The 21,833-nt window shown below is 46.7% G+C and overlaps 2 protein-coding genes across 2 annotated transcripts in view; both read right to left on the reverse strand.

The window, feature by feature from the left end:
• The window catches only part of LOC119386886 (uncharacterized), a 36,771-nt gene extending 25,410 nt beyond the window's left edge, over window positions 1-11,361 (reverse strand). Inside the window, exon 1 of the mRNA XM_037654161.2 lies at window positions 9,844-11,361. Coding sequence (XP_037510089.1) covers window positions 9,844-11,033 — 1,190 coding nt within the window. The 5' untranslated portion in view covers window positions 11,034-11,361. The remainder of the gene's footprint in view (window positions 1-9,843) is intronic.
• Window positions 11,362-18,748: 7,387 nt separating this feature from the next.
• On the reverse strand, window positions 18,749-20,381 carry LOC119386888 (lysophosphatidylserine lipase ABHD12-like). Its single transcript, XM_049413292.1, is given in 3 exon segments — window positions 18,749-19,172; window positions 19,174-19,967; window positions 20,022-20,381. Coding segments are annotated over 3 exon segments (1,122 nt in total). The 5' UTR covers window positions 20,062-20,381; the 3' UTR covers window positions 18,749-18,884.
• Window positions 20,382-21,833: the final 1,452 nt, after the last annotated feature.

Raw genomic sequence — 21,833 nt, forward strand, 5'->3', positions numbered from 1 at the left:
TGCAAGCTTCGCGACTTCTACAAGGCCTGCACAGTCGCCGCGCAATTTATTGGACGTTATAGTTGAAGGAACTGCCGCAATAGCGCTTATTGATACTGGGGCTGCCGTTTCTGTCATCGACGAGAGCTTTGTAGAAAACTGCATAAGGTCACCACGCCGCTATCTGGCATGCTACTGCACACTGCAAGTACACAGCATGTAGCACCGCATGCTGCGTGCACCACGAGAGTGGTCATTGACGGCGCTGTATACGTTGTCGAACTTTTCGTGCTCTCTTCATGCTCCCATGAACTCATCCTCGGTTAGGATTTCTTGTCGCAACATCGGGCCATAATAGACTGTGCCAGAGCCGAAGTGGCGCTTTTCCCATTCTCTGGATCCGTACTGCCCCACCCTTCTGCAACTAAAGCCGCAAAGCTCACTGTTGTATCCAACACGGAAGTACCGCCCGAAATGTCGGTCCTTGTGCCCGTATCTTGCTCCGCCGCGACCGACGCCACCGTACTCTTTACGCCGTCGCCTATTTTTCTGCGTCGGAAGGCTCTACCTCTCCCGTTTGCCGTTCTCGCCACTGAATCCGGATTATCATCTATGCTTGTCTGCAATTCGTTTAAACACCCCGTAACCTTACTGCGCGGAGAATCACTAGGTCGTGTTCAGCCCATTGACCCAATTCACATTCTTGAGACTTCTGACGACACGCCCTGTTATCAGCTCGACGCCCTTACTTCCTCCGAGCACTGCACCTCACCATCACTGTCTTCGCCGTCGTCAGACGTTCTTGAAGCCGCCTTGGACGCCGATCTGCCGAATTCATACCGCCGCGAAGTCCTCGCCCTGCTTCAAAAGTTTCGTTCATCGTTTGATTGCGACCAACCATCCTTGGGACGTACGGCGAGCATCACTCACAGCATCCACACTGGATCCCACTCTCCATTACGTCAGCACCCATACCGCGTGTCGGCAGCGGAACGACGGGTAATTAGCGAGCAAGTCGACGATATGCTGCAGCGTGGCGTCATTCGCCCCTCCCACAGTCCTTGGGCGTCTCCTGTGGTACTAGTACACAAGAAGGACGGGTCAATCCGCTTCTGTGTGGATTATCGTCGGCTGAATAAGATCACTCGCAAAGATGTCTATCCGCTGCCTCGGATAGATGATGCCCTCGACTGTTTGCAAGGTGCAGAGTACTTCTCGTCTCTGGATCTTCGCTCGGGTCATTGGCAAGTGCCCATGGCTGAAAATGACTGCGAAAAGACAGCTTTCGTCACGCCTGACGGTTTGTACGAATTTACCGTCATGCCTTTCGGCCTGTGCAACGCGCCCGCAACCTTCGAGCGTATGATGGATACAATCCTTCGCAACTACAAGTGGAAAACATGCCTCTGTTATCTTGATGACATCATCGTGTTTTCGGCCGATTTTCCAACGCACCTCATTCGCTTGGGTGAGATACTGACCTGCCTCTCCTCTGCAGGCCTCCAACTGAACATCAAAAAGTGCCGTTTTGCTGCCCGTCAGTTAACAATATTAGGGCACGTTGTATCAAAGGATGGTGTTCTTCCTGATCCCGCCAAGCTTCGCGCGGTCGCAGAGTTCCCCAAGCCCACTACTCTTAAGGCACTCCGCAGCTTCATAGGGCTCTGCTCTTATTTTCGGCGTTTTGTGCGCAATTTTGCGAGCATCATCGCGCCACTGACCAATTTGTTTAACGCAAGCAACGGCATATCCGCGTGGTCAACCTCGTGTGATGAAGCCTTCGAGCAACTACGTCGCCTACTAATTTCGCCACCGATCCTTCGTCATTACTGATCCCACAGCCCCTACAGAAATACACACGGACGCCAGCGGCATCGGACTTGGTGCAGTCCTAGCACAACAGAAAGACAGCTACGACGAGTACGTTGTGGCGTATGCCAGTCGCACTTTAACGAAGGCAGAAAGGAACTACTCCGTCACAGAAAAGGAATGTTTAGCCATCATTTGGGCTCTCGTCAAATTTCGTCCATACCTCTACGGTCGCCTTTTCGACGTTGTTACCGACCACCACGCCCTTTGCTGGCTGTCCTCGTTAAAAGCTCCGTCAGGACGACCCGGGCGTTGGGCGCTTCGCTTACAAGAACACGACATCCGCGTTGTCTACCGATCGGGCAGGAAGCACTCTGACGCCGATGCGCTTTCCCGATCACCGATACCTGTCGATGTGGCCTCCGCATCAATGTCCTTTGCATCCGTGTCCCCCATCAACGTCGCTAACATGCCCGTCGAGCAGCGAAAGGATCCATCCCTTTCAGCTATAATAAACTTCCTCGACGACCCAAACACTACACCCTCTTCTCGAACACTTCGTCGCCAAGCCGCTCACTTTGCTGTGCATGACAGCATCCTTTACCGGCGCAACTATTTACCAGACAGTCGCAAGTGGCTACTCGTGATTCCCCGGCACATGCGTTCTGAAATATGCGAATATTTTCATGCTGCCCCTCATAACGGTCACGCCGGTGAGCTGAAGACGTATACTCGGCTACGACAACGCTTCTACTGGGCCGGAATGTATCGCTTCGTCCGCCAGTACGTTCGAGCTTGTACAGCATGTCAACGACGAAAAGCTCACCAGCGGCCTACTGGCGAGTTACAACCGCTGCCCTGTCCGGCTCGTCCCTTTGATCGCGTCGGCATAGACCTATATGGTCCTCTTCCCTGCAGCTCCTCGGGTAACCGATGGATAATTGTAGGAGTCGATCACCTCACGCGCTACGCTGAGACCGCAGCACTTCCAGCCGCTACTTCGCGCGAAGTCGCATTCTTCATTTTGCGGAACTTCGTTCTTCGACATGGAGCGCCACGCGAACTGCTCAGTGACAGAGGGCGCGTGTTCCTTTACGAAGTAATACAAGCCCTTCTCGCGGCATGCAACATCGTCCACCACAAGTCTACAGCCTACCATCCGCAAACGAACGGCTTGACAGAGAGGTTCAACCGTACTCTCGGCGACATGTTGACTATGTACGTCGCCTCGGATCATAGCAACTGGGACACTGTTTTGCCGTTCGTCACATATGCGTATAACACCGCTACACAAGCTACCATTGGCTTTTCGCCGTTCTTTCTACTATATGGACGAGAGCCCTCCTGCACAATGGACACATTGCTTCCGTACCGACCCGACACTTCCGAGTGCACAACGGTGTCAGAAGCAGCCAAATACACAGAGGACTGTAGGCAGCTTGCGCGTACACTTACGACCGCCGCTCAAGGTCGCGAAAAGCTGCGGCATGACAACGAATTGTCTACACAAGATTTTGCGACCGGTTCACTCGTTTGGTTGTCGGTCCCACCTCACAGCCCTGGACTTTCAACGAAGTTTCTTCCTCGTTATGATGGCCCTTACCGTATAATCGACCGCACATCCTCTGTCAACTACGTCGTTGAACCTGTGACGCCATCCCACGACCTCAGACATCGCGGTAGGGACACGGTGCATGTCAGCCGACTCAAGCCATATTACGACCCTTTGATCCTACCTGCGCCCTAGTCGCCAGGATGGCTCCTTTTCAGTCCCGGGGCCATTGTTGTGAGGAAGAGGAAGAAGAGCTTCCGCGTCTGTTGTTGCTGTGCACGCGATCTACCTTCGGGTTCTGCCGGTGCTATACCTCGACTGTTTAAGACGTCACCGTCGCACAATAAATCGTCGTACGACAATATATATATATATATATAATGTGGTGTGTGTGTGTGTGTGTAAGTGCTCGAGTCGCAATTCGCTAACAGTTCAAAAGTAAACAAAAGCTAGCGTGCGATGAGCAAAGGAGTCTAGCAGTCTGCAAGAGGGCTGGCGTGGCGAGTCTTCTTGCATCGGATGGGATTGCAGAGCAGTTTTTCTCGGGAGTCTAGTTTCGCCACCTATGCAGGTGGCATTCTCAGTATATGTACACTGGCAACAAATGAGTGGAGATTGACCAGTGTCGCATACGTCCTTGTAAACGTCCAGTACGGGGCCGCCGCTGTTGTTGCAAGCCGATGGTTTAACACGAATGAACCACGATTCCAGTAGTTCTCCTTTGCCCCACTTTCGTTCACAAGCCAAAGTCGTCGCATCGTTTTGAGTGCAGGGATGTGCATGGGTGCATATGTGGAGAAAAGTCTATGCCATTTTCTTAATTGTTTTGTTAAATTAGCGTAAACCACTCCAATCATGAACTTACCCGTATTTTAGAACATTTTTGCATCCAAAGAGATGTGTACATCCTGCATCTGCGATTTTCTCATAGAAACGGAGCGCTTTCTTCGTTCCCAGCCCACGCAGCACACGGTCATTTCATCGTTTTATAGCCCTGACACAAGGACACTCTAAAGTCATTTACTGTGAAGGGACATCTTCCGGAAAGGCGTTAATGTGCAGTGATACTGTTACAAGTTGCCACTCTAGCGTCGCCAGCGCGAAGTCGGCGACGGGAATGACAGTAGATTAGGTCATTCCGTACGCAAGCAGACACAGCGAAGAGATTAGAGACGTGTTTGGAAAACAAAACAACAACTTTAATCTAGCGGTATCGCAGCTAAAAGAATTTCAGCAATACAACACTTAAAGCAAACTAACATACGTATTTTGAGCCATAAAACCCAACATAACTAACATACGTATAAAATTGATCAGTCAGCTTACAAGAGGCAAGTATCACACAATTAACAAACAGTAGTAGATAAAACCGCAGGCTGTACATATAGGTTAACAGCGGACATTAATCGAGTTAACAGTAGCTAAAGATGTGAAAGTTCTAAAGTATAAACAGATGAAGGCATATGTGTGATGACCGGAAGCATTGAGTCTCCGACGATTGGATGAAAGAAGTCATGGAGAGGTCTGGCACGACTGCGATGTCGGCGGAATTTCAACATTGATCTTTCCGGGGGCTAGTGCTTGAAGGGGATCTTGAGCAAGTTGAGCTAACTTGAGACTGAAGTTCCGATGCCTACGTTGCAGATATTAATTACGCGTACAACTAGACGAACGGCTAAGTTTAGGTGACCAGCCGATACAGAGCCACACTAAAAATTTCCAGAAGGGATATTTGCTGATCTGCTTGTACACCATGTTAGACAAACAACTAGACTGATTAGCCGGGCGATATTCCTTCGTGTCCCCCGCTTCTCTTACTGGGGTAAAACGGACCTCCACATGGGTTCAATCATGCGCGTTTCATTGTTACCAACTCGGCCCTAAAAATATATTGACCACGCCCCTTTTTAACTATGGGAGGGTACTCAACTGAGCAAGAGTGACAACCTGTTAAGGCGATCGCATACATGAGAACTTGGAGCAGATGGAGCACTTTGGAGCAGATAATTTTGCATCCTGGAGTGCACTTGAGAAGCAAATTTCATTAACATTCAAGCATCTGAATAATTATTATGGGGCTCTTATGACCGAGCTAGAAATATTTCAATTCATTGCAAATCTCATGGAAAAATTCATCTCAGGAGAACTCCATATCTCACTTGATAATGCAAAAATAAGGACTCATGCAGTTGAGTGTTCTGGATTAACCTTTCCGGTGATTATTTTCGACACTAGCAAATAAACAGAATACCGGATCAATAAAAATGTACTTCACAAAATAACACTCTAAATACATCTATGTGGTTATCAGCAGACGTGGTAGACAAATGCTGTGATGTACAACAGTACCTCAATGCTAAAGAGTCACACTGTGCCTAATGCATTCCCCTAAGACGACTCCAAGGCGAAAGCCAGGTTATTTTTCTTCTCGATCGATGTGTTGATCCTCCCGCTCCCTCTCTGCAAGCTTCCTGCACCTCACCTGGTTTTGCACTACCTCCATGATCAGCGCCCCGATCACGGAAGCAGTGCAAGGCAAAGATGTTGTGTGATGACGTCATAACGTGACGTCACGATATGACGCCATGATGACATCACAAGTTTTGACGATCTATGACGTTATGTTGACACCGTCACGTGATGATCATTTTTTGTGTCAATGGATTGACGCCGTCAACGGCCAATTTTAGTTTGATGAAGCATCTAAGGCTTTAGCATTCATATTGTGTATTGAACGTTAACAGCCTGGCCATTAACAACCTGGCCTTACATACCAAACTGTCCTGTGCCGTGCATGAAACAGCTTCGCTTATCATCAACTTCACACAGCGGAATGGCTCAATTTTTTATTTTTATTGTCATAGCAATTATATGGACACTCTCGATGGGTTTTTGCCGTCGCGGTTGCCGTAATTTTCCATCTAAAGTCCAAATTGATAACATCACCCCGTGTATTCTACACGCCTGTAAAAGCTCGCGAGCGCTGGCGACGAACACGGCTGAAGCTGAGATTAAACGAGCCGGCCATCTCCGTCGCACGGAGAGCGCATGCGATAGCATCTTCCCGCGTGTGGGCCTGCCGTCGATTGCTCACCAAACAGAGAAGAAACGCCCCATCCATCTTTCGTAAAGAGCGTGAAGGGACGCCAGGGAAGGGGAAACTGCATCGTTCGAAGGGAGCAGTCGCTGGCGCGCGCTATCTCGAGGCGTCAAGAGACGACTCGTAAACTTGGGGTGCTCTCAACGTTTACTTCGCGTTTAGAGAACTCGCATCACGAAAACCGCTTCGATTCCTGGAGCAGCCATATTCCCTTAAACCAACGTTTTGTTGAGTTACGCGAGATCGCATCCAAAATAGTTAGCTGCTAGCCTTATTTCGTATAACAATACAATTTCTTGGTATCGCATTCATTGCTTCGCTCTTAAGCGTGTAACATGGCGTAGCCGCTTCAGAGTGGGCTGTCAGCGACGGGCCCGCTACTGACAGCTGCGCATATTAAAACGTCATTGCGGCTGCTCCGACCATGAGGCATGCTTTTATTAATTAGATGACATTTTTTAAAAAGCAGCAAAATATTCGAATTGGAACCCTAGCACTCACTAGCTTGAAAGGGCAGGGCCTTTTAAAGGGTATTTCCCACAGAGTCATTACAAACCCGGATGTGCTGGTGGAAGGAATTACGATAAAACTCTTCTGGATGAAGACACATGGATAAACTATATCTGAAGAAAAGTGTCAACAAGTTCCCACCGCTCACGTGCTCTTCCATAGACGCGGAGCACGGAAAATTCGATATTGTTACATTCATCTATTGCTAGCGATCCAAGAATTCATTCCGCGATGTCCAGAAACAGAAGTGACAGACATTTTGGCGGCACGCATGTATTTGTTACCATAGGCGTGCGCAGGGGGTGCAGGGGGGCGGCCGCCCCCCCTAGTCACCGAAAAGGGGGGGTCGCAAAGTCTGCCCCATGCATTAAGTTAATAAGGGGGGCACTGCGATGAACCTTTGCCACCCCCCCCCCCCCCCATTTCAAGCGTCGTACGCTTGAAACGAGATATCAGCAGCGCTTCCTGGAACAGGCGACGTCCATCGATTAATCGCCGCCATACTTTCACGCTGCTGATTGGCCTAGACGTCACGAGCCTCTGCGGAGAGCGTGTTTTGCTGTCGAGCCGACTTGCACAACAGAAGCTGCATCGGCACCATGCATGGCGTCATGGCTTATTCGGCACCAAGCGCGAGCGCTGTTTATTCAGCAAAATAATTCTTGGTCTGCGGTTGTAACTTTTACGGCCGCAGGACCGAGCTGCCTATGTTTTGACGTGCCAGCGGTGCGATTGCCAGTGATAGACGCCTCCAAAACTGAGACTCTGGTGCAGTTTTCGTCGATATTATCAGGACGGAGCAGTAAATACAATTTGGCGCACTTTGGTGCAGTTGGCGCAGGAGTGGATGCATTTATCTTACTTACAGAGGCACACGAAAAGACACTCACTTTCTAATGCCTTAAGTCTGAATGCAACTTGATGCCACTCTGACAATCGATGAAGTGGATACGCTTGAAAGACGAGGACAACTAGGACTGCCACTCTGACAAACCTAGTGTCATTTGCCTTAACGTGATTCACGGCTTAATGCACTGGCCTCAACTTGTTAGACTACAAAATACTTACTCTTGACACCATATACTGAGCAGGGCATTATAATTGAAGCCTCTGAAATAGCATCTACCATATAAATATTATATTGATAACTTTCAACAACAACACTCATGTTAAGAGGTAGCTTGGCAAATTTCTTGATGTAGACGTTGCAATGGCTCCAATACTATGTTGCTTCTGGGCTCCAGATTCAACATGCCATGGCCAAAGTGTCATGGTTGGTTTCAATGAAATTTGTGATTAACATGGTGGAAGTTTGTTATCAATTTTATATTTCGTGTGCTTGCTTTTTCCATTCTTTTGGTATTATCTTTCGCAGTGTTCATACGTAACAGAGACAAAGCAATCTTGCGTTATCTCTCTTGCACTACCATAATACCATAGTTTAATTATTTCTTACCCTATCTAAAACAATTCTATACTTGTGTGCACTCTATCGTACTCTTGTGTAGACTAACTATTGTATACTCTGCGGACTCTTTAAACCCACTCCTGTAAAAATCCCAGACGGGATTGAAAGTATTAGTAAATTTAAAAAAAAAATAGTGTAAAAACAGCAGCAAGCTCACGAGCCCATAGTGTACTTATTTCCATTTTCACCAGCCTTGAAGGCAGAGTGAATGCGTAAATGCATGTTTACATATTTATCATTATCCTAACATTTCTCACTGCTGCACTAACTTAGCCAGCAAGATATTGTACAGCTAAGATCGAAGGTGGGGGTTCGATTTCCAGACATGGTAGCAGCATTTCAATGGAGGCAAGATGGAACAACACCCATGTATTTAGATTTAGGTGGATGTTAGAGAACTCCGGATGCTTAAAATTAATCCAGACCACCCCACCACAACACGCCTCACAATCGTATCATGATTTCGGTACGTAGAACACCATAAATTATTAGAATTGCTCCATTCAAAACAGGCCGTCATCAACATTGTTGTGTCAAGTGTCAGCTAAGTATGGGCATGCAGCAGCTCCGCCACAAAGAAGTGTCATTGAGTAGTTTAAAGCATTAATGACATTTCTTGTCCACGTGCAGAATGGGTATTATTATATTTAGCAACAATTCAACTCAAACTGAAATTGAACAGCTCCCCCCAAACAAAGGAGTAGGAAAACTAAGCCTACTAGCACGTGCCCTTACCCACATCTACGACCCTGCTCCAATGACACAGGTTTCATAGTTTAGGTGCTGAGCTGCACTCCCACAAGGGTTGCAGAAAATAGTGCCTCTTTTTTTCCCAAACTACCACCGCAGGTAAGCGAATGTACTAAGAACCTCTGTGCAAGTATCCATGGAGGCCCAGTATCCTCTTTTGCCACCCATATGCACATCTTGGTTCTTGCAAAAGTTTGTCGCTGTGAACATATTGAAGCCTGTTGACAAAAAGAAATAGCTGCTCATTGCAGCAAGAATTCACTAAGCTATTAACAAATTTACATATGCGGATTTATCTTAGACGCATGCATGTCATCCCAGTGTGCCATTAGGCTATGCATGTCTCTGATAACGAAAGTATAAAAGTATGGAGTACTTTGGCATATTAAACAATGTCACTACAGTATTAAGCAACTGTGGTAATCAATACTTCTGCACCAATAGACAAGGTTCTTGAATAAAATAAGTACATCTATGAAGAAAAAGAATGAAACACAACTTACTCCGTATTTGAACTCAACAAAAATTTATGTGCAAATACTTCAGATCAATTAGGGCAATGCATAACTTCTGTAATGATGGACATTAAGAATGAATGCAATGAAGTCCTTGAAACAAAGCGCATTGTTGCAATCAAGACAACGGATCAAATAAAATGAGACTGTGCATACTCACTCTATCGTTCGTGATGAAGTGAAGAACTCTGGCAGCACAAGATTCTTTAGGTTTTTGTTGGCAGCAATGGCCGAACATAACTTGGTGACAACATCGCCTTCAAGAGTGCAGTCTGGCAAGCGCAGATGCTCCAGTGTGCAGTTGGTGGACAGCGCTTTGGCAATCTGCACCGCACCTTCGGAGTCAACTGTACAGCCTTCTAGCGACAATGTGACGATCGAGTGATGCCTTTTGAGGAAGCGCGCCAGTGTCGCTCCCATCAGGGCTTTGATCGGGGTCGATACCAATGTAAGGTCCTGAAAGCACAGAACGCTCCCCAACGCAGCAAACATGTCTTTCAGACAGTGCGCGCAAACTCTGCGTCGGTCGGAGCTATCGAAGTGCTTGCAGGTCATGCCGGCCTTGCCGAGTCCCACCAACGTGAGTTTCTGAAGTGCCCTGTTGCTCCGGAACAACTCCGCCATGGCGTCGCAGGCAGAGGAATCCGTGCTATCTTGAAGGCTCAAGTCTCTGAGCTGCTCGCAAGCGACAAGTGCGAGAAGCAAGGTGCAGGCGGCTTCCGGAGAGAGCTGGTTTCCGACGAGAGCGACAGTATGCAGGGTTGAGGCGTTTGCGCGCAGAACTTCGGCCACCTTAGGCGCGATGGAGTCTGTGATGTGAACGTTCGAGAGGCTGAGGTCTCGGAGGCACTGCGGCGGGCCAAACGCCTCGAGGAACCCACCCTCGGGCTCGAGCCTGTAGCGGGGTCTCAACACCACACGGTGTAGGTTGGGGGCTGGCCCAACGATGAAAGAAGCCACGAAGGAGAGCCGTTCTACGTGCATTCTGTCGTGCACCCGGACTTCGTGGATGCAAAAATGCTGCCTGGGAAGCCAGGCCATCAGGAAAGAACCGTCAATTTCGTTGCCACTGCCGCCACGGTACATGGCGCCGAATCCGTCCCGGTCGTCATAGGAGCGCAGGCATAGCTTCCCAGGCTCGAACTCGGTCAACACAAGCCTCGCTGGCCGCAGAGCCTGGTTCCACAGGGCTATCTGTCCGATGAGCCAGCATTCTCTGAACGCATCGGCTGAGCAAGCGCGTTCGGTGCTGAGGCCACGCAGCAAGCGTTCCAGAGTCCAACGCCAAGGGTAACGGCTCTGGTTGCCCGATGCCATTCTTTGTTGCAGAGACCGTAGCGCGCCGTCCATGCCGGTACCTGAAGTTCAGCTCGTAGTCGAAGTTCTTCAGTGCCACAGTGTCGAAGGGAGGCAATTAAATCGACACGCTTCGCTCAATCGCCGGATCAAAGCTCTTGAAGCTGCCAGGCACCCAGCAAAAAGCAGCCAGTCAAATCGCATGATTGTCCGATATCGCGCCCGCGCCTTCGCCGTTGGAGCTGCGCGTGCGCATGGTGTACTGATAGCCCGATATCTGATCAACCGACGGAGTATCTAGAGGGCCCGGCGCACTGTGATGTCGTCAATCAAACAAAGACTAACGACGGACAGCGTCGGGTTTGAACATGAGACTCGCCACCGCCAGCGATTTCAGGTTCGTGCTTCGTTGGCTTCGTCTTGGCTCGTCCAGCGGTCTGGCTGTGTTTGGCCGTCTGGCTGGATGGTTGGGTCTTCGTACGTTCGTACGGCCATAACTTTTATCTTTCGGACCATGTATTGGGCGCTGGCAGGAAGGTTATGCATTGTCTTCATAAAATTTGAGTCCCTTTAGAAAAGGAGAGAGCACAAGTGAAAGTCTATGCTTTCACAATACATTTAAATTACTGACTGTTGGTAGCATTCGTGTTGACGCCGCTGACGCCGGATTTCTGACTCATGAGCCATAGAAAGACTTCGCCTTAATAAATTCATATCAATATTGCGTGTTTTGCAGCGGAGTATGCTTTTCGTTATGCCGTGAGGCGCCGCCAGAAAACTATCATCATCATGAACTCGCACGCGCTCTCTTTGTTCTCTACATTTTCTGCTTCGCCCCCAGAACACTTGCGCCGATCTTTCTGGCCTGGGATGCAATAACTCTGATGGACGAGAGAACGAGTACAGGGAGAGAGAGAAATAGAGAGAAAAAGATCGAAAGACAAAGAAACAGAGAAACGAGGTAGAAAAAGAGAGAGCAAGCATAGCCATGTTGGGGACAGAAAGGAAAGTGAGGGTGGCGAAGACGAAGAGGGAAAGGTGGAGGTGAGAGGGTAAAGCATAACATAAAAAGAAAGGGAAACAGAGATAAAGAAAGGGCGTAAAGACAGAGAGAGAATCAAAGAAAGAGAGAGAAAAAAATAAAAAGAGAAAGATATAAAAAGAGGAAGCGAGAAATAGAGAGAGAAAGAAGGGCAGGAAATGGAAAGAAAGATAGAAAGAGCGACAAACAGAAAGAAATGCATAAAGAGAGAAAGAAATAGAAATAAAGACAAATAGAAAAACATACTGCTGAGAGAAAAAGAAGAAAAAAGTACAGCAGCTTCGCACTAGTGGTGGCAAGCCTGAAGGAAGTGCAGAGCTGGGCTGTTCATGTCGTCGTCATAATCTTTCTTGACATGCGCGATTTGTGTGTAAATGTGTCCTTCCGATGTGGAAAATAAATCAGTTGTTAGTGAGCGCTTGTCTTATGTGGTTCCTCGCTTCGTCCTTTGTGTTTTTTTCCGCGCTCCCAGTTCGCTGAACGAAGAAAAAAAGGTTACTAGTCTAGTCTAGTTACATTACTACACTAGACCTAAGGTTGGTCCAAAGTGTTCTCGCTAACCACAAAACCGCCTGGCGAACAGAAAAAAAAAATGCAAGCCAATCCGGTACCGAAGAACGCAAAGGTTAGGGGCCCTTATACCAATGCCAGGGCTGGGAAAAGATAATCTGCAACTGTATCGAGATATAAGATACCGAGACGATATAAAAGCCTCTGAGATACAGGTACAAGTAGAAATAAATGTACCCGATACTATACTTGCCATTTCTATCTTAGATACTTCGATACGTTACTTAATTCCTCATTACAGTTTCATTGTTCGGTCTATTGCAGGTTCACAGTTGTTTCCTTGTAAACTGCTCACCGACATTCGTAGTTTCTTCTAATGCTAAAGAGAACAAGAGAGAGACGACAATAGCAGATCCCATCCTTTGCGTTTGTTCCTCTGTCCCCAATGTTTGTCCTTATTTCAAGGTGAACAGCCACCAAGTAGCCCGACTCATCGCTCTCGTGAACCCCACCAGTAGGCCTCCTTAATTTAGAATATTCTCTACGAACATGTGAAGTTTTCTCTTCGGCCTTCCGGCTGCATGTCATATTGCAATCGCGCAAGTCAATGGGGCCGGGAGGACTTCATTAGGTCAACGCAGGTACACCGTGCGATCGGCAATTTTTCCCTGCCTTGTTTACAAACGATACAGTGCTCTAATTGGATTCGTATATTCCATTGGGTTATTCTTTACTGACCGTTCACCTATATAGCTTCGTGCCTGTGCAATCCATACCGAACGTAATGAAACCAACAGGCAATGAAGCCAAGGAAGGTATGAGGGACATTATTTGTAGTCTGTAACTGCAGTATAGTGATTACGATACAAATGTGAAGAAATTAAAGTGGACGAAAAGAACTTGCCGCCGGTAGGTTCTATAGAGAATCGGTAGCGTTATCCTTCCTTTCATAGTGAATCCTCACCAACTAGCTCAACTTTCTATTGTTCTAAGTGAAAAGTAAGTTCCAAATAAAAGTTTCCTCGTGCACCGGATTCCATGTGAAGACTGCGACGGCGTATATATTGGCGAGACAGGCAATCATAAACAGTGGTTGAAGCATCATATCAATTATGCAAACAAGAAAGAAGTCTCATCAAACGCTTTGACAGAACATGCAGAATACTTGGGCACCAGCTAGGTTGATTGGGAAAATGCCAAGATAAGAAATCTGTGTGAGCTCAAGACCCGTATACAATTTGAACCCCTTCTCATTCAAACGACCGATAGCAACAATCAAGTTAAATGGTGGAACTATATACTCACGCTGCCTAGGTCCTATTTTAGAGCCTTTATTAGAAACATTCTGTCGCACGTCCTCCATTTACTTGTGAGCAGGGCTCCCGTCAGGGGAGCTGAAACGCCTCTCTACTGCATCTCTTTCGTTGTCGGTGTCCTGTTTACTTTTCATCATGATGCCCTCCGACCACACGGACTTCCGTCAAAACTTCCGTGAAGTGTTCAGTAGTTGCACACCAGTCACGGTAACTTTTCCTTGACGGTGGCCGCACCGAGGCAGTCCTTGGAGAACCTGACCTGACGCCACCATTCCGAGCAAAGAATGCGGCAGACACGTCTAGATATAGCCTCGGGAAGGTTGTAGCCACCCACGTAGCGCTTGGATGTCACTTGAACAAGTGCCATATCTGATGTGCCATGACGCCATCCGGGCCCTCCCGACACATGCGGCGGTGGGCGTGGTCAGAACAGCCAGGTTAGCAACAAAGAGGTTAAAACAAGGAAGAGAGCCCAATGTACAACAAATAAATTGCAGAAGTGTCAACTGGGCTAGGAGGTATGAATCCACCGCAAATACCAGCGCAAAAAAAATGAGACGAGGCACACAGAAAGGAGGGACAGGAACAAGAGCTGACTTTCAAGTAAGCTTTTTATTCAGAAAACACACGCACATGGCAATACAGTGCATGCTTGAATTTCTTTTTTTTTTTGTTGCCTACCCTTGCTCATGTCGAATTTCAAAACGCAGTCATGGCACATCCTTCATATCATCCTGAGGAAGAATATTTCTTTATCGTGCGATGTCACCGACGCCTCGAGGGCACATGCTGGCGGCAGTTCGAAGATGTGTGCCGCCTAGTGATGCAGAACTATCGATGGTACTATCGATACTATAGGTAACTGAGTCACTATCGAACTGTCGATGGTAAAAAATACTATCGATAGCGCTATCGATAGTAAATTCGATGGTACTATCGATAGTGTAAAACCAACAGCGTGGACTCATTGCAGAATAAACTTGTTTCCGCGTGGTACATAGTGGAGCCGGAGGAGCAGGCTGAAGGGCAAGAAAGTTGACATGCTTGCGTTCTTCACCAGCGTGCCTTGCTGACACATGATCATAAAGTCAAACTGAGCGCAAAGGAAGCCGTTACATGTGGTGGAACTGCGCGGCTTCAAATCTATATTGCATTTTATGACTTCAAAATAAAAAAAATATGTCAAGAACTAAGTTTGTTAATTGTAAAGTGTAACTGGTTGCTTTTGAATATGAATTTATTGTTGGAGATATTCCATCATTTTCACTGCCAAAATAATTTATTTCTCTCGTCAAAAATTGCTCATAAATTAAGCGAAGCTAATAGTAGGCTATCGCAAATATATTGGCAATATGGCCGGGCAGCAACAGCACCATTATTCACACCACTATGGATAGTATTGTTACGTGGTTGTGACGGTGAAGAATGCTGCACCAAGACTGGGTAATACCATGGTAATACGGAGCTCTTTATTTGTGCGAACTTGCGGCCAGAAAATCAAAACTCAAAATAGAAGTGATACACGCTGCGCACTAATAGCAGCGAGAACAGTCATCGGCCGCCGCCAAGCTGCCAAGCTTTTATACATGTGCTATCGAAGATTCCGGCGTTATCGCTAGTGGTCACATTAGCTGTCGAATAAACTCGACTATTCACATCCGGCGCGTAATCTTAATGGAATGATCTCAAACAATCGTGAAGCTTCTCAAAGCAGTGCAGCGCGGTCTGCGTCAAACGTTGCTAACAGTCTTTGTGGGTTAAACCCGAATACATCAAATAGCAATAAACACGCGTGGCAGTAATATCGCCAGTAATATTACTGATGGTACTACCGATTGCACTATTAATAGTTTGTTGGTAGCAGTACTATCGATAGTTTGTTTACACTATTCATAGTTTCAAAGAAACTATCGATGCTATCGATGGTAATTTACTGATAGTTCTGCATCACAAGTTCACATCCCATTTGGCTCCTGTGTCTGTACACAATAGAAGCCGAGCCAAAAGCTGGAGTACAACCACGCTGCCGGCAACGCGATGACGAATGTGAGCTTGCTGGGCCTTTCAAGAAATTACGGTGCTGTCTTAGTGGTACATTTAAGCACCGCCCCGTCCGGCCCACATATACACGATTACATGACAATGGAATCGAGTACACAACGTTGAGGCTGCAAGATAGATAACTATGAACGTGCTTGACTATACAGCCCACGCACCCCTGAAGGAGCCGCCCTATTCTTTACGTGGTGGTCCAGCTTGGCGCATAATCTGTGCAACTTGTTACGCACCGAAATTAAAACATGTACGTGACAGTGGGAAGCCACCTTTATAAGGCAGTGAGTGAAGCCATGAATGTAGGGAAGCAGAGCAAATTTTTGCGCGCTGCTTCAGCTGGCTCATGCATATTGGCGCGGCTTTTTTTAAATCGCCTAACTAGGTTCTCGCAAGTATGTAGCAGAAAGCATGTCTCGCCAAAACCCAGCTTATCGCAATTTACTGCACCTGACCAGTGAAACTGGATGCCACCAAATGATGACAAGACTTGGTCATCACAGAGTGAAAACAGGAAAGAGCTATAGCATTTTTGTGTGACCCGAACACAAGGTTAGTCGAACAACTTCAAAGTTCAACAAAAGTTTAACCGACCTGGTTGCGTACTGACAACAAACATGACTGGGTGGGAACATTAGCTTCAAATGAAGGAACTGCATGGAGTCATCCTAGCAGCAGCAAAAAGCTGCTGTTATTCCTCATATCCATGGTGTAGTGCACAATCTCAAGGAGGTAGGTAATAAAGGTGGCGTCAGAGTATTCCTGTCTGCTCTGGAAAAACTATCTAAACTGCGTAGGAAAACATGTCCCGTTAAAATAATTCGGCAGATCCCACGCGTTGTGGGAATCGGTTTCATGCAAAGCAGTCAGCGAGTACTTCTATGCTGTATTTTATGGCTTTGAGCTAAGTGTTACGACGTGGATCGATGCGTTTTTGTAAATGTAGTAGCTGTGTACACATCGTGGGCTTGCCAGGCACGTCAACAACACTGGCATTTAAAGCGTAACTTATGGTGCGACGTAACGCCAGCCCTCACGTTGGAGTACATACGTCAGTATCATCGAAACTAAGTGCACTTTATGGTGCAGTTATATGAATATCATACGTAACTTTTGTTAATGTATTCCTCCGGGGTCGAGCAATGTTTCAATATAGCTTGTTGAATCATAGGAATACAAATATAATGTTTATTAGGCTGCTATAAAAGTGGAGCCAACACTGGAACAACATGCGTTAATCTGGCATGAGGCCTGTATTGTAGAACTACATGTGTAGTGTTTGTTTTTTTGTAAAATTACATAGCCAGCACCACAACCACAATTGACATTGCACCAACATTACGCCTGCATAGGCTGTTTCTGCAAACCAGTTTATAGACTTGGCGTAGCTCTGTGGTAGAACACCTGATTGCCACGCAGAATGCTTGGGTTCGATTCCTGCTGGGATTCTAATTTCTATTCTTTCCATTCGTCGGGTCAATGCTGCCGATGTCTGTTTTCCTTAACGCTCTCGCATTTAAATTACTAATGTCTGTTCTCGCCGTTCTTGGGTGGATATAAACTGTCAATCACCTGTGGCGCATACCCGTACACCGCGGCCTGTGGTAAACAGGTATGTGCCACACGTGTCTGGAGGAAAGCGTTTGACGACGTACGCGTCAGGATTTTTGCGCTATTCATGTAACGACCCGACAGTCATATTCGTCAAATCCCCTTACCCTCCCATGCTAATTTTGGCCTGCATGAAGTTAAGGAGGCGATCATGAGAAGACCCAGACGTAGGCGGCTAGATAGATAGATAGATAGATAGATACGTAGATAGAAACGCTCAAAGTGCCAAAGGTTCGCTAAGAAATGCTTTGCATTTAAAACAGAGGACTTGTATCATACGGCATCGAAATAAGTACGCACCCTGTGCACAGGCTGTCATTTATAGAATACTACTGTCATGTGGTTGTGCCTATGTTGGGCAGACCGAAGCGTGTATGAATGAGCGGCTTAGAGAACGTGATAACAAGGTGCAATAACGTACATATGGTCATCTGGGTGTCCACTGCAGTGATTGTGGTTGTCTACCATATTTTCATAACACAAGCATTGTTTATCACAATAGAGAATTGTTAACCCGATAGATTGCCAAGGCAGCTGAAATGAAATGTGATGACATTAAATGTGTGAACATGCCGACTATTTCATTTACTAAAAAAGAACTTCGCTATGTTGATGGACTGCTGGATACATCCCACAAACTTTTCACTTGAAGTAAGCACTTGTAGTTAGCAGAGTTACGCATCTGTCTTCCAAACGCTGCTAGCAACCAAGCATTGCGGAGAAGCTGACGCTCGGGCCAAGTTTTGTATTTCTCGACGCTGCCGCTGCAGCGAACTGAATTAACACTAGTCATCGACAGCCAATGTTTATTGCAGGCATTCGACACGCCAGACATGCTTATCCGTGACACGGTAGGCATGTCGCCTGCAAAAACGGAGTGAAACTTCACCGCATAGCTGTGGTTGCTAGCTGGACCTATGCGCAACTCTGCTACCTAAAGGTAGCATATACAGTAACTCTAGTAGTTAGTCCTTTTTTATACATCCAGAGTAAAGTTTCACTGTACCTATAATGATTAAACCAGCACTTTTACCCAACTAAACCCCCCATCAGGGTTTTTCTCATGTCCAACACTCAATGCTGCTCTGGCTCTTTATGGTCACGCACTGCTGTGAAATGGCTTAGCTGTAGACTTGTCAGGATGGCATAAGCTGTGTTTAAAAAACAATAACAGATGAGCCTGTGTGGCTAGCAGTCAAAGTGCATCAGTTCCATATTATAATAATACCCAAAGCAAAGAAAGGGCAACTGGCATTTATAAAGGATCAGTAAGATTGCTCCAGTTCATTGTGTGCAAATCCTATAGGTAATAAATGTTAAATAAGCAAAATCTTTGGCTTACAGATGCAAGCTTGGCAACCTAACAGGTTTCAACTATGAGTTCATAACAGTTCGGATAAAAGCAGAGACCACGAATGGAAACCTGGGGTCCTTGTAAATTCGTCGATGCCCCGGCCCCACACTGTTGTCAACCTCATAAAACACAGGAGCTGTCAGATGGGCTGGCCTTTCAGCTCGAATACGAGAAAGCAGTTTCTGACCAAGGTCATAAGGTACGAGAGGATCATCTTTGGAATGCATGACCAGAACAGGGGCACTCAGCTTGCTAGCCTTTTGCTCTGACTCAAAGTTTGTGTCTTCATGCAGCAGTGACTGTGCAATCCCTATTAAATAGAGGCAAGTGTCGAAAGGGCAGTCCCAGGGGCCATTGCAGGGCAGCTTCCACGAGACTGTTAAATGGTGCTTCTAGTACAATGCCAGCAGGATTGTCATTCGTTTCAGTGAAGATCTCTGCCAGCTGCATGACAACACCTGTGCCCAAAGAGTGACCCCAGACAATAATCCTCGACTTGGGCACCCTTTCTTTAACCCATCTGTAGACAGCTAACGAATCCTCAAGTACACCACTGCGGTTAGGCATGATATTTGTAGAGTCTCCAAAGCCACGATAATCAAACGTCACCACATGGGCATCAATTGCACTTTCTGAAAGCCTTTTATAAAGCTGAACTCTGTAGTCAGTAGCACGAGTTTCTGCATGGCCATGACAGTATATGATGACTGGCCTGTCATCTTGAAATTCAGACTCTTGTTTAACATCAGCACCAAAGCGTTTCCACTGGCTCTTTGGCACAACGTGCCAAGTCCCAAGCATAACACCATTAGCTGACTCCAGGAAGAAGGACCTCGAGTAAGGGAGCTCATAGGCACACGTGTCCGTCAAGTTCATCATGGGTGGCCAATTTAGGTAATGACCAAAGATAAGGAACCTTCTGAACCATCCAGAGAAGTAAATGGCAGCGGGAAAGGCGCCGTACACAAGCAGAACGATACAACTCAGCACGCGCATCCATGTCTTGCGACGCCTGGGCAGACTTCTGCGGGCGTTGGCCCTCAGCGCAGCAGATACCGCCGGCTGCAGAATTCGCCGCCTCAACATGCCTTCTTCACGACCTGCTAAAAAAAAGTGGTTTCAGTAAGCTACTAAGACGGCAAGAACGTCACACCTACCATTCATTTTGGCAGCAGACAGTTGAAGCGTTTGTAACATCGGCCTCCACGCAGCTCATGGCAGCCTATTATCGCCGCTCGTGCGCATTGATATAGCTTTGTATCGTCAAGAGCATGTTGCAGTTGACGAACTCAAAACATGAAGAGCTCTGGAGGTAACGGATAAGCGATGGTTATATAGATGTTCTCTGGGATAAGGCTGTTGTTGATCATGGATGGGTGGATGGACGGCTACCCGTACTGTCCGTATAACCAGAGAGTATATATAACTCTATGGAACAAACGAACACACCGTCGGTTGGTGGTGAAGTCTAGCATTTCAGTGACACAGAAACACAGGTAGGGTGGCTAGCTAACACAGGGCAGTGACCCTCCATGGCAGCGATTATTCCGACGTGAAAATAAGCCGGGCTCATTTTGACCGGCGCTATTTTCACCCAACTTGTCTTGGATCCGTAGAAGGCTGTGGCTTTTCCAGAACGGCGTGTCAGGCAACCTCAGAGATGCGCTCTTTTTGTTAGGAAGGCATGTTTTTTTTTTTTTTTTTTTTGCGTGTGATCAGCTGTACACATATTTTAAGCAATTTGTGCTGAAGGAGTGCTGATTAAGGTGTTCTTGTGGTGGGCGCGGGACACTGTGATTATGCTTATCGTTTCGATAATACTTCGTTCGTTTCGATAATACTGACGCCTGTGCTCCAACGCCAGTGCTGATGTTACATCAGATCATTAAAAAACTCCACTGTAGTCAATGTTCCAGGTAAACCCGCGATGTGCACACAACTAATAAATTTACAAAAACACGTCGATCCACCTCGTAATGCTTGGCACAAAGCCAGAAAATGCGAAACCGATTCCCACAAGGCGTGGGAATCGGTTTTTCTGTCTATTTTTTTACTTTTTAGGGGTATCAACAAAACATCTAATTGCATAGCATCAGGCGGCACTGTATTCCAAGCACTGTGATTAACTTGTCACTGTTTTGCTTTTCAGTGAAACTATTCACTTGAGCAAATGTACTGAAAAGTTCAAAATAGGTTTCAAGATTACTCTTTAATGCACAGTAATGATAGCTTTTTTTACTTTCTCTGCATCATGAACAGTGGCAATCTTACACTTGTCCGCATCCACTGTTGCTCACAATCCCATCCTCCCCTCCACATTTTAGATACCAGGCATACAACAGGCAGATGACTGTTTTTTCAGCACCAGCTTGCCGCAGACTGCTATGTGAAGTCACCAGAATTTGTACTGTAGCCTGACGTCGATGTCAGTGGGTGCGCCGTAGAAAAATTGACTTTAATATCAAATTAAAATATCTTATCAGCATTTGCTGAGCTTCACATTTGCTCAGAGCCGTCTCTGCATTATACAGGAGAATTGTATGGCAGAGTAAACTCGCCTTCGAAAAAAGGTGTCAGTACCCCTTTAACTGTTGCTGCTAGCATACTAGAGAACAGTTCCCACCAACTGTACAGCACACATCTGTCTTCTGATGAGTACCTGGAGAATCTTAGTGCTGCATGCTCGGTCCATTTCTACTTCTCACTATTTGCCCTGGATGACCGAGAGCACAACCAAGGCCCTCTGCCTGGCAGCTCTAGTATTCTACCACAGAACCACGCCGGTGCAATTGAAACTACTTCGCAAAAAGACCCCATAATGCAGGCGTCAAGTCGGGCAAGGAATGACGTTAGCAGAAGTAATATAGCGTGGTAGAAGAGTAACTAACACCGATACGAATTACGTAACGAGTGGGTAATGTATGAAATGAATGTCTAATAACGATTCGCTTCCAAAAGCTGGATTGCCT

Source organism: Rhipicephalus sanguineus, chromosome 3 (genome assembly GCF_013339695.2).
Source record: "Rhipicephalus sanguineus isolate Rsan-2018 chromosome 3, BIME_Rsan_1.4, whole genome shotgun sequence".
NCBI lineage: Eukaryota > Metazoa > Arthropoda > Arachnida > Ixodida > Ixodidae > Rhipicephalus > Rhipicephalus sanguineus.